Source organism: Ascaphus truei, unplaced genomic scaffold, assembly GCF_040206685.1.
Source record: "Ascaphus truei isolate aAscTru1 unplaced genomic scaffold, aAscTru1.hap1 HAP1_SCAFFOLD_1406, whole genome shotgun sequence".
Lineage (NCBI taxonomy): Eukaryota > Metazoa > Chordata > Amphibia > Anura > Ascaphidae > Ascaphus > Ascaphus truei.
In genome coordinates, this window is record NW_027454287.1 from 73696 (window position 1) to 88029 (window position 14334).

The 14334-nt window shown below is 59.2% G+C and overlaps 1 protein-coding gene across 1 annotated transcript; it reads right to left on the reverse strand.

Moving 5' to 3' along the window:
- Positions 1-234: 234 nt before the first annotated feature.
- On the reverse strand, positions 235-11864 carry LOC142475826 (LIM and SH3 domain protein 1-like). The gene is given in 6 exon segments (XM_075581552.1): positions 235-3809; positions 3812-3959; positions 6728-6828; positions 7000-7150; positions 7982-8089; positions 11738-11864. Coding segments are annotated over 6 exon segments (591 nt in total). The 5' UTR covers positions 11798-11864; the 3' UTR covers positions 235-3786.
- Positions 11865-14334: the final 2470 nt, after the last annotated feature.

A 14334-nucleotide genomic window follows, 5' to 3' on the forward strand; every position in this document is an offset into this window, starting at 1 on the left:
ACATACACCAAAAAGCAGACCCCCCCCACATACACCAAAAAGCGGACCCACCCCCCCCCAAATACACCAAAAAGCAGACACCCCCCACATACACCAAAAAGCGGACCCACCCCCCCCCCAAATACACCAAAAAGCAGACCCCCCCCCACATACACCAAAAAGCAGACCCCCCCCCACATACACCAAAAAGCAGACCCCCCCCCCACCAAAATGAAAACACGCAGAACTCACAGGTAAAAATGATACTTTTATTTTAGATTTGAAGTAACCCGAGAAAAGCTTTTTTCTTGGCAGCTGCGATTGTGTTTTTTTTTTGAACATTTATTTTTCCTTTGCTGATTATAGCCCCCAAGCAGTTATCCAAACACCGGCTTTCCCGGCCCCCGGGATCAAACAGAACGGGAACGCGAGCGTGGAATGGTTCGTACGCGGAGCGGCGAATACGTCACACCCGACCCTGCGCTAGGACGAGACGCCCGACCCTGCGCTAGGACGGGACGCCCGACCCTGCGCTAGGACGAGACGCCCGACCCTGCGCTAGGACGGGACGCCCGACCCTGCGCTAGGACGAGACGCCCGACCCTGCGCTAGGACGAGACGCCCGGCCCTGCGCTAGGACGAGACGCCCGACCCTGCGCTAGGACGAGACGCCCGACCCTGCGCTAGGACGAGACGCCCGACCCTGCGCTAGGACGAGACGCCCGACCCTGCGCTAGGACGAGACGCCCGACCCTGCGCTAGGACGAGACGCCCGGCCCTGCGCTAGGACGAGACGCCCGACCCTGCGCTAGGACGAGCAAGAAATAAAAGTGCATTGATTGAGGACGGAGAACCGTGCTCACCGGGACGGTTGGGGCAGCACCTACCACTTTGGCCGCCTGAAAGGCGTGGCGATATTGGCAGCAAAGTGGTTCCTGGGCATCATTCCCTCAATCTTAACCCCCCATCCCCCCCCACTGCTAAAGATGGCGGCAGTGCGTTTCCACTCTGGCTGAAAGCGGTTACAGAAACCCGCAGATTGGTTTATTTTGGTCCTAAGGAACATACTCGTGTTCCAGAAACAGTTTTGGCCATCTTTGTGCCCGCGCGCTATCTTTCCTGCGCACAGCGGCTCCTCCGCACTACACGTGGCGCAACGGTCTGCAGGGATCGCGGTCCCTTTCTAACCCGTATAGGGGTTGGGGGGGGGGTTAATGTTTCGCCGGGACGTAAGCCTTTCCGGAAGGAAGCCATCGCTGCTCTGGGTAGGAATGTATGAAGTATTTTACAGTATCGGGTACCCCCCCCCCCCCGCCACGTTCACACTTGTGATTCCCAGCTGCGTTTGCTCCAGTAATTGTGCTTTAGGAACGAAGTTGGGGGTTATTGGAAAGACTTGTGCTTGACCCCCCCCCCCCCCCCTCACTACCCCGTCCTCCCTCCCGGGAGGGTTAAGCAGGGGGGGAGGGAGGGTTAAGCCGGGGGGGAGGGGGGGGGCGGGGAGGGTTAAGCCGGGGGGGGGGGGGGGGGGAGGTACATGTTGTACAGAACCACTGGTTTTTTTTTAGAATCCACACCGCCAGCCAGTTGTTTTTCTTCTCGCGCGTCTGCGTGTGCGTCACGCGGGAGGGGAGGGGTTAAGCAGGAGGAGCGAAAACGGCCGTTAAAAAGTTCGACACCGAGCCAACGGACCGGCCGGCTCAACATACGAAGGTTGGGACGCGGGAACGGCCAAACTCCAGTCCTCAGGGGCCCCCAGGAGGCCGTTTTACGTCTAACCCCGCTTCAGCACAGGTCGAAGCATGGATGCCCCTTGGGGACTGGAGATTCGGCCGCTCCCGGCTTAGAGTCTGCGAACCACGTGGCACCTTTATATGTAAAGGCCCCTAGAAAAGGCATCGCCCCCCCCCGAACATACACCCCCGCTGCTCGTGGCTCCGAATTGCTGTTACCCCCCTCGCTCTGGCATCGCCCGTTTAACACCCCCCTGGAAGACGGGACTGCCACGCTCGTGCCACGTGCAAGCTCCGAGGAGGAGCGGTTTGGCAAATACAACCAGCAACAGCCCTGGTTTAAATTAGGTTTGGGCCTGTAAATCCTACACCGTTTTAAAGGACCCCCCCCCCCCTCCCCGGAGGATAGGGACCCCGCTGTAAAAATCAGGCTGCAAACACAGCCCCCCCCCCCCCCCCCCCGGGAGCGCGCGTACAAACAGGACTGGTGAGGAAAAAAAAACGCAGCCACGTCCCCGCCAAATTCTTCCAAACCACCCCCCCCCCCCGTTTGTGCCAGCGCCCTCGCAAAAAGCGCGTCGCCCGGGCCGAAACCTCAAACGCTGCGGCCGCTAACCAGTTTCGCAATGACACGTAAAAAGAAAATATATATATATATATATAAAAAATACATTGGGGGGGGGGACAAAAAATCACTAATGTCAAAATATTATAATTAAATCTTTCCATCTGTTTACTAATCAGCTGCAATATATATATATATATATAGCTTTTTGTTGTTAAATCATAGAAGGCAAAGGGAATGATCGCCCCCTCCTGGCAGGAAGGGGGTTAATATTCGGGGGGGGGGACGGTACCCCCCCAGACAGTGGGAGGGGGCGGCAGAGTTATATATTCTCCCCGACTACAAATGCTTGGGACTTCTGCATGAGCGTTTAGCCAACGCCCAGTACTCAAGGGGCCACAGACGGGTAAGGGTCATCCCTGCTTCAGCACAGGGAGTAGTAGTAAGGGATATCCTTAAAACCAGACCTGTTGGTGGCCCTTGATGACTGGAGTCGGCAGAAAGAGTTGCTCGAGCGCTCCTTATATAAAACTCAGCTTTGTATTATACTACTGAAAGCAGCAGCTCATATCACTGCCGGGTACCTTCATCACGCCCGCCATTAACCCCCCGCCCCCCCCAGCACCCGCAGAGGCCTACGCCAGATCAATGATAATCAACCGTGTTTAACGTTATTGATCTGCTGAAAAGGGGTCTTTTGTGCTTTGGCCGGACTCGTTTCCGCCTCGTCTGTGGCCAGGGTCAACCAGCTCCGGCCGGCGAACCGCGTTGGATTCAACACCGGCAGGGGGAGGATCGGCGGTGGGGATGAGACACCGTTTAATGGACCACGGGACGTGGGACACGGAAACCCCCCCCCCACTCCCCATCCCAAAGGATTCCTCGTAAAACCTCTTAACATCGGGGTTTGCGACTTGCATTTCATACACCGCGCATGCGTGCAGCTCCACACGGGGGGGGGGAGGAGAGGGTGGGGAGCGTCACCTGGTGTTAGGGGGGGGGGGGGAGGGGGAGAGATGGATTGTGGGGAATGTAAGTAGCGGGTGCGAGGTACAGATTATCCGTCCTCCGCTGTGTGCGGCGCCGAAGCGCGTCCAATATTCTACTTAAAAAAATATACCAAGATATACCAGCTCAAAGCGCAGAGAGAGAGAGGCTGTTCTGGCACGGGGGAGGCCGAAAGGGAACGAGGGGGGGGGGGGGGGAGGCCGAAAGGGAACGAGGGGGGGGGGGAGGGCGTCGAGGTACACCCCCCCCCCATTCTGTTCTTCTGGGATAGAATGAAGCAAGAGAGATAATTAAACCCTTCGCAGGCAGGGGGGGCTGCAGCGTCTCCCCCCGCCTTAGAGGGGGGTTAAGGAGAGGATGCTGGCATAGAGGGGGGGGGGGGAAGGGGAGAGATGTGGCCCACCCATTCACACAGTGTGGAGAGGGGGGCTGCACTGGAATGCTTCATGATTTTGGGAGCAGGACGAGGGTTGGCGGTTCCTCTTCCCCGCGCGCCCCTGGTCAGATGGCCTCCACGTAGTTGGCGGAAGCATGCCCGTGTCCCCCGTGCGTTCCACCGTCCCGTACATCCAGCCCTCGTCGATCTGCTGCACGTTGACGATGTTGTCGCCGTCCTGGAATGACACCTCGTCCTCGTCCGCCGCGTTGTAATCGTACACGGCGCGGAAACGCTTCTGCGCGGGAGGAAGGGGGGGGGGGGAGGGGGAGAGAGAAAAAACAGGTTAGCGGGGAGTACAACGTACTCAAAACACGCGGTGACAGCAACAGTACTATTCCAGTCCAGATCCACGCGGCGATGTCACACACAGTCGTCACACACAGTCGTCACACACAGTCGTCACACACAGTCGTCACACACAATCGTCACACACAGTCGTCACACACAGTCGTCACACACAGTCGTCACACACAGTCGTCACACACAGTCGTCACACACACAGTCGTCACACACACAGTCGTCACACACACAGTCGTCACACACACAGTCGTCACACACACACAGTCACACACACACAGTCGTCACACACACACAGTCGTCACACACACACAGTCGTCACACACACACAGTCGTCACACACACACAGTCGTCACACACACACAGTCGTCACACACACACAGTCGTCACACACACACAGTCGTCACACACACAGTCGTCACACACACACACACAGTCGTCACACACACACACAGTCGTCACACACACACACACAGTCGTCACACACACACAGTCGTCACACACACACAGTCGTCACACACACACAGTCGTCACACACACACAGTCGTCACACACACACACAGTCGTTCACACACACACACACAGTCGTCACACACACACACACAGTCGTCACACACACACACACACAGTCGTCACACACACACACACAGTCGTCACACACACACAGTCGTCACACACACACAGTCGTCACACACACACAGTCGTCACACACACACACACAGTCGTCACACACACACACACAGTCGTCACACACACACACACAGTCGTCACACACACACACACAGTCGTCACACACACACACACAGTCGTCACACACACACACACAGTCGTCACACACACACAGTCGTCACACACACACAGTCGTCACACACACACAGTCGTCACACACACACAGTCGTCACACACACACAGTCGTCACACACACACAGTCGTCACACACACACACAGTCGTCACACACACACACAGTCGTCACACACACACACAGTCGTCACACACACACACAGTCGTCACACACACACACAGTCGTCACACACACACACAGTCGTCACACACACACACAGTCGTCACACACACACACAGTCGTCACACACACACACAGTCGTCACACACACACACAGTCGTCACACACACACACACAGTCGTCACACACACACACACAGTCGTCACACACACACACAGTCGTCACACACACACACAGTCGTCACACACACACACAGTCGTCACACACACACACAGTCGTCACACACACACACAGTCGTCACACACACACACAGTCGTCACACACACACACAGTCGTCACACACACACACAGTCGTCACACACACACACAGTCGTCACACACACACAGTCGTCACACACACACAGTCGTCACACACACACAGTCGTCACACACACACACAGTCGTCACACACACACACACAGTCGTCACACACACACACAGTCGTCACACACACACACACAGTCGTCACACACACACACACAGTCGTCACACACACACAGTCGTCACACACACACAGTCGTCACACACACACAGTCGTCACACACACACAGTCGTCACACACACACACACAGTCGTCACACACACACACACAGTCGTCACACACACACACACAGTCGTCACACACACACACACAGTCGTCACACACACACACACAGTCGTCACACACACACACACAGTCGTCACACACACACAGTCGTCACACACACACAGTCGTCACACACACACAGTCGTCACACACACACACAGTCGTCACACACACACACAGTCGTCACACACACACACAGTCGTCACACACACACACAGTCGTCACACACACACACAGTCGTCACACACACACACAGTCGTCACACACACACACAGTCGTCACACACACACACACAGTCGTCACACACACACACAGTCGTCACACACACACACACAGTCGTCACACACACACACACAGTCGTCACACACACACACACAGTCGTCACACACACACACACAGTCGTCACACACACACACAGTCGTCACACACACACACAGTCGTCACACACACACACAGTCGTCACACACACACACAGTCGTCACACACACACACAGTCGTCACACACACACACAGTCGTCACACACACACACAGTCGTCACACACACACAGTCGTCACACACACACAGTCGTCACACACACACAGTCGTCACACACACACAGTCGTCACACACACACAGTCGTCACACACACACAGTCGTCACACACACACAGTCGTCACACACACACACAGTCACACACACACACAGTCACACACACACACAGTCACACACACACACAGTCACACACACACACACAGTCACACACACAGTCACACACACACACACAGTCACACACACAGTCACACACACACACACACACAGTCACACACACACAGTCGTCACACACACACAGTCGTCACACACACACAGTCGTCACACACACACAGTCGTCACACACACACAGTCGTCACACACACACAGTCGTCACACACACACAGTCGTCACACACACACAGTCGTCACACACACACAGTCGTCACACCCACACACAGTCGTCACACCCACACACAGTCACACACACAGTCACACACACAGTCACACACACAGTCACACACACAGTCACACACACAGTCACACACACACAGTCACACACACACAGTCACACACACACAGTCACACACACAGTCACACACACTTCTTACCCCCCCTGCCGCAGCGCCGCGTTGAGAGGAGGCGGGAGCGGCGGCCTCTTGGTATCCGTAGGATTTGGCGGGTTGTTTCTGCTGCGGCAGCGGCTGAAAGACTGACGCGGAGGGAAGGGGGGGGGGTTAGAAAGTACAGAGAGCCGCCGGGGTATCAGACACGGGGGGGGGGAGGGGAAACCACTCAATGCCCGTACTCTGTAACTTTAGCACAACCTCTATGGCTAAAGGTGGGGCGGTGAGGCGGTGGGGAGGGGGGCACGTGGAGTTACCTGGGGTGCTGGGAGGGGGGAGGTGCTGCTGCACGCTCTCGGGGGGCGGTCTGCGGTAGTTTGCCCCGTCCTCTGACCCTCTTCTCTCCGGCTCCCCTCCCTCCATCGGATTCCCCATCCGGCTCTTCTCAAACTCCTCATGATACTTTATCTGCAGAGGGGGGGGGGGAGAGAGAGACAGGGGTGGGGGGAGAGAGACGGGGGGGGTGGGAAGGAGACAGGTGGGGGGGGGGGGAAGAGAGACAGAGGTGGGGGGGGGGGGAAGAGAGACAGGGGGGAAGAGAGACAGGGGGGGGGGGAGACAGGTGAGGGGGGGAAGAGAGAGACAGGTGGGGGAGGGGGGAAGAGAGAGACAGGTGGGGGACGGGGGAAGAGAGACAGGTGGGGGAGGGGGGAAGAGAGACAGGTAGGGAGGGGGGGAAGAGAGACAGGTGGGGGAGGGGGGAAGAGAGACAGGTGGGGGAGGGGGGAAGAGAGACAGGTGAGGGAGGGGGGAAGAGAGACAGGTGTGGGAGGGGGGGGGAAGAGAGACAGGTGGGGGAGGGGGGGAAGAGAGACAGGTGGGGGAGGGGGGGAAGAGAGACAGGTGGGGGAGGGGGGGAAGAGAGACAGGTGGGGGAGGGGGGGAAGAGAGACAGGTGTGGGAGGGGGGAAGAGAGACAGGTGGGGGAGGGGGGAAGAGAGACAGGTGGGTGGGGAGACAGGAGGGGGGGCAGGTTAATTGCTGAGCTACCCTCCCCCACCTTTGTGATCAGATGGGTAATTTCTTCTCCTGGGGATCCGGGGGGGCGCACCATAAGACTGTAAGCTCTGCAGGAGAGCGGCGGCGGCACAGTATCAGCGGATATAACTCCTCCCCCCCCCCCCCGCATGACGCGAGCCGGAGGGAAGGGTGCGAGGGAGCGCCATGTGTACAAGAAGCGGTGAGGATGAGGCGGGGGGACAGGCCGTGGGAGGGTCAGGATAGGGGCGAGATACTCACGTTGCTGATCTGATCCTGCGTCTTCTTGATTCTCTGCAGCTCGGGCGTGTCGGCCACCACACTGAACCCCTTCCCCTTGTTCTTCTCAAAGTCCTCCTTGTAACGCACCTGGGGGACGGGGGACAGGGGGGGACGGGGGACAGGGGACAGGGGGGGACGGGGGGGGGACGGGGGTTACACACTTACAGGCTGAAATATAGTCCCCTACTGCCAAACCCCCGCTGCTCTCGGGATACGGCACACGTAGGCCGCAGAGAGCGGGCGTAGGTAAAGCGCCGGCCTCCTGCTGAAGCGGGGCGAGGTCGGACTACGTAGGCCGCAGAGAGCGGGCGTAGGTAAAGCGCCGGCCTCCTGCTGAAGCGGAGCGAGGTCGGACCACGTAGGCCGCAGAGAGCGGGCGTGGGTAAAGCGCCGGCCTCCTGCTGAAGCGGGGCGAGGTCGGACCACGTAGGCCGCAGAGAGCGGGCGTAGGTAAAGCGCCGGCCTCCTGCTGAAGCGGAGCGAGGTCGGACCACGTAGGCCGCAGAGAGTGGGCGTAGGTAAAGCGCCGGCCTCCTGCTGAAGCGGGGCGAGGTCGGACTACGTAGGCCGCAGGGAGTGGGCGTAGGTAAAGCGCCGGCCTCCTGCTGAAGCGGGGCGAGGTCGGACCACGTAGGCCGCAGAGAGCGGGCGTAGGTAAAGCGCCGGCCTCCTGCTGAAGCGGGGCGAGGTCGGACCACGTAGGCCGCAGAGAGCGGGCGTAGGTAAAGCGCCGGCCTCCTGCTGAAGCGGGGCGAGGTCGGACCACGTAGGCCGCAGAGAGTGGGCGTAGGTAAAGCGCCGGCCTCCTGCTGAAGCGGGGCGAGGTCGGACCACGTAGGCCGCAGGGAGCGGGCGTAGGTAAAGCGCCGGCCTCCTGCTGAAGCGGAGCGAGGTCGGACCACGTAGGCCGCAGAGAGCGGGCGTAGGTAAAGCGCCGGCCTCCTGCTGAAGCGGGGCGAGGTCGGACCACGTAGGCCGCAGAGAGCGGGCGTAGGTAAAGCGCCGGCCTCCTGCTGAAGCGGGGCGAGGTCGGACCACGTAGGCCGCAGAGAGCGGGCGTAGGTAAAGCGCCGGCCTCCTGCTGAAGCGGAGCGAGGTCGGACTACGTAGGCCGCAGAGAGCGGGCGCAGGTAAAGCGCCGGCCTCCTGCTGAAGCGGGGCGAGGTCGGACCACGTAGGCCGCAGGGAGTGGGCGTAGGTAAAGCGCCGGCCTCCTGCTGAAGCGGGGCGAGGTCGGACCACGTAGGCCGCAGAGAGCGGGCGTAGGTAAAGCGCCGGCCTCCTGCTGAAGCGGGGCGAGGTCGGACCACGTAGGCCGCAGAGAGCGGGCGTAGGTAAAGCGCCGGCCTCCTGCTGAAGCGGAGCGAGGTCGGACCACGTAGGCCGCAGAGAGCGGGCGTGGGTAAAGCGCCGGCCTCCTGCTGAAGCGGGGCGAGGTCGGACCACGTAGGCCCCAGAGAGCGGGCGTAGGTAAAGCGCCGGCCTCCTGCTGAAGCGGGGCGAGGTCGGACCACGTAGGCCGCAGGGAGCGGGCGTAGGTAAAGCGCCGGCCTCCTGCTGAAGCGGGGCGAGGTCGGACCACGTAGGCCGCAGAGAGCGGGCGTAGGTAAAGCGCCGGCCTCCTGCTGAAGCGGGGCGAGGTCGGACCACGTAGGCCGCAGGGAGCGGGGCGTAGGTAAAGCGCCGGCCTCCTGCTGAAGCGGGGCGAGGTCGGACCACGTAGGCCGCAGAGAGCGGGCGTAGGTAAAGCGCCGGCCTCCTGCTGAAGCGGAGCGAGGTCGGACCACGTAGGCCGCAGGGAGTGGGCGTAGGTAAAGCGCCGGCCTCCTGCTGAAGCGGAGCGAGGTCGGACCACGTAGGCCGCAGAGAGTGGGCGTGGGTAAAGCGCCGGCCTCCTGCTGAAGCGGAGCGAGGTCGGACCACGTAGGCCGCAGGGAGCGGGCGTAGGTAAAGCGCCGGCCTCCTGCTGAAGCGGAGCGAGGTCGGACCACGTAGGCCGCAGGGAGCGGGCGTAGGTAAAGCGCCGGCCCTCCTGCTGAAGCGGGGCGAGGTCGGACTGCCCCATTTCCGAGGCTGCGGCCTCGCGCGTCAACGGGAGATTATTATGTTTTCGGAAAGAGGTTCGTTCTATTTGCAAACATGAGGACCGCGGGGCAGAGCGGGGAATATTATACGCGGGGGCAGAGCGGGGAATATTATACGCGGGACGTATTATACGCGGGGGCAGAGCGGGGAATATTATACGCGGGACGTATTATACGCGGGGCATATTATACGCGGGGCATATTATACGCGGGGCATATTATACGCGGGACATATTATACGCGGGACATATTATACGCGGGACATATTATACGCGGGACATATTATACGCGGGGCAGAGCGGGGAATATTATACGCGGGACATATTATACGCGGGGGCAGAGCGGGGAATATTATACGCGGGACATATTATACGCGGGACATATTATACGCGGGGCATATTATACGCGGGACATATTATACGCGGGACATATTATACGCGGGACATATTATAAGCGGGACATATTATACGCGGGGCATATTATACGCGGGGCATATTATACGCGGGGCATATTATACGCGGGGCATATTATACGCGGGACATATTATACGCGGGACATATTATACGCGGGACATATTATACGCGGGACATATTATACGCGGGACATATTATACGCGGGACATATTATACGCGGGACATATTATACGCGGGGCAGAGCGGGGAATATTATACGCGGGACATATTATACGCGGGGGCAGAGCGGGGAATATTATACGCGGGGCAGAGCGGGGAATATTATACGCGGGACGTATTATACGCGGGACATATTATACGCGGGACATATTATACGCGGGACATATTATACGCGGGACATATTATACGCGGGACATATTATACGCGGGGGCAGAGCGGGGAATATTATACGCGGGGCATATTATACGCGGGACATATTACACGTGGGGGCAGATTACACGCGGGGGCAGATTACACGCGGGGGCAGATTACACGCGGGGGCAGATTACACGCGGGGGCAGATTACACGCGGGGGCAGATTACACGCGGGGGCAGATTACACGCGGGGCAGATTACACGCGGGGCAGATTACACGCGGGGGGGCAGATTACACGCGGGGGCAGATTACACGCGGGGGCAGATTACACGCGGGGGCAGATTACACGCGGGGGCAGATTACACGCGGGGGCAGATTACACGCGGGGGCAGATTACACGCGGGGGCAGATTACACGCGGGGGCAGATTACACGCGGGGGCAGATTACACGCGGGGGCAGATTACACGCGGGGCAGATTACACGCGGGGCAGATTACACGCGGGGGCAGATTACACGCGGGGGCAGATTACACGCGGGGGCAGATTACACGCGGGGGCAGATTACACGCGGGGGCAGATTACACGCGGGGGCAGATTACACGCGGGGGCAGATTACACGCGGGGGCAGATTACACGCGGGGGCAGATTACACGCGGGGGCAGATTACACGCGGGGGCAGATTACACGCGGGGCAGATTACACGCGGGGCAGAGCGGGGAATATAACTGCACCGTTTTTATTAGCACGGAACTACACGGCGATCCCAGGCCTCTCCGCTCGCACGCACACGCGGGGGGCAGACATCCCACATACATGTAACCTGGAAGGCTGTCCTTATATGGGCATGAGATCAGATGTGTGCGCGGGGGGCGGAGCCTCTCACCTGGCTCTGCAGGTTACTCTGCTGTTTCAGGCGAAGGTTTTCTGGCGTGTCGGCCACCATGGTGAAAGATTGCTTGGGTAATGCCTGAAACCACGGGGCGGAAACGCACGTTAATCACAAGGGGTATCCCGGCCTCTCCCCCCCCCCATCCAACCCAGTATCTCAACACACACCCCCCCCCACCCACACTCACCCCCACCAAACTTCAGAGTACCTCTCCTTAAACCCAAAAAGTGCACCTCCAGAACGCAAACAGACGCACCCTTTCCCCTCCAGAGCTCTCACACCCCTCTTCCATCCAAAGTTAAATCGTCACACACACCCCTCCACAATTCAATCCGACCGCCCTCTGGAGACACACACACACACACACACACACACACACACACACACACACCCTCCAGAATTCAATCCGACCGCCCTCTGGAGAGAGACACACACACACACACACACACACACACACACACACACACACACACACACACACACCCCTCCAGAATTCAATCCGACCGCCCTCTGGAGAGAGACACACACACACACACACACACACACACCCCTCCAGAATTCAATCCGACCGCCCTCTGGAGAGAGACACACACACACACACACACACACACACACCCCTCCAGAATTCAATCCGACCGCCCTCTGGAGAGAGAGAGACACACACACACACACACACACACACACACACACACACACACACACACACACACACACACACACACACACACACACACACACCCTCCACAATTCAATCCGACCGCCCTCTGTAGAGACACACACACACACACACACACACACACACACACACACACACACACACACACACACACACCCCCCCCCCCCCCCTCCAGAATTCAATCCGACCGCCCTCTGGAGACACACACACACACACACTCTACCAATTAGACTGTAAGCTCCTCGGGGCAGGGACTCCTCTTCCTTAATGTTACTTTTATGTCTAAAGCGCTTATTCACAATATGTGTTATTTATATTATCTGTTATTTATTTGATTACCCCATGTATTAATGCTGAGAAGCGCTATGTACATTTATGGCGCTATATAAATAAAGAGACATACAATACAATACACACACACACACACACACACACAACCCTTCCAGAATTCAATCATCAGACTGGCCCCCTCTGAAACCCCCTCCCCCAGAAAACACACACACCACCCCTCCAAAATCCCAAAACACACACAGCTCTGCACTGGTGAGCAGTGGGGTGTCGGAACCCCCTGAAAGAGACGTGTGTGTGTGTGTGTGTGTGTGTGTGTGTGTCTGTGTCTGTGTGTGTGTCTGTGTGTGTGTCTGTGTGTGTGTGTGTGTGTGTCTGTGTGTGTCTGTGTCTGTGTGTGTGTCTGTGTGTGTGTCTGTGTGTGTGTGTGTGTGGCTGACCTCACTCACATCCTCCCGTGTCTCTCATTGCTATTTATAGACAACGTGACACAGTCAGTGCTTAGTCAGGACGGCAGTCACAGCCCACAGAAATGTACAGTGTGTGTGTGTGTGTGTGTGTGTGTGTGTGTGTGTGTGTGTGTGTGTGTGTGTGTGGGGCGCGGTGCAGCCAGGTACAGAGAGAGGGATAAAAGGGGGGCGGGGAGAGAGCTCAGGCAGGTAGAGAGGCGAGGGGGAGGAGGGAGAGCTCAGGCAGGTAGAGAGGCGAGGGGGAGGAGGGAGAGCTCAGGCAGGTAGAGAGGCGAGGGGGAGGGGGGAGAGTTCAGGCAGGTAGAGAGGCGAGGGGGAGGAGGGAGAGTTCAGGCAGGTAGAGAGGCGAGGGGGAGGAGGGAGAGCTCAGGCAGGTAGAGGCGAGGGGGAGGAGGGAGAGTTCAGGCAGGTAGAGAGGCGAGGGGGAGGAGGGAGAGTTCAGGCAGGTAGAGAGGCGAGGGGGAGGAGGGAGAGTTCAGGCATGTAGAGAGGCGAGGGGGAGGAGGAGAGTTCAGGCAGGTAGAGAGGCGAGGGGGAGGAGGGGAGAGTTCAGGCAGGTAGAGAGGCGAGGGGGAGGAGGGAGAGTTCAGGCAGGTAGAGAGGCGAGGGGGAGGAGGGAGAGTTCAGGCAGGTAGAGAGGCGAGGAGGGAGAGTTCAGGCAGGTAGAGAGGCGAGGGGGAGGAGGGAGAGTTCAGGCAGGTAGAGAGGCGAGGGGAGGAGGGAGAGTTCAGGCAGGTAGAGAGGCGAGGGGGAGGGGGAGAGTTCAGGCAGGTAGAGGCGAGGGGGAGGAGGAGAGTTCAGGCAGGAGAGGCGAGGGGGAGAGTTCAGGCAGGTAGAGGCGAGGGGGAGGAGGGAGAGTTCAGGCAGGTAGAGGCGAGGGGGGAGGGGGGGGAGGGGAGGGGGGGAGGGGGGGGGAGGGAGGAGGGGGGGGAGGGGGGAGTGTTCAGGCAGGTAGAGGCGAGGCGGAGGGGGGGGAGGGGGGGGGGGGAGGGGGAGGAGGGGGGGGGAGGGGGGGAGGAGGGGGGGGGGGGAGGGGGGGGGAGGGAGAGGGGGGAGGGAGGGGGGAGGAGGGGGGGAGGGGGAGGCGAGGGGGGGAGGGGGAGGAGGCGAGGGTGGGGGGGGGAGGGCGAGGGGGGGAGGGTGAGCCATGCTGATGG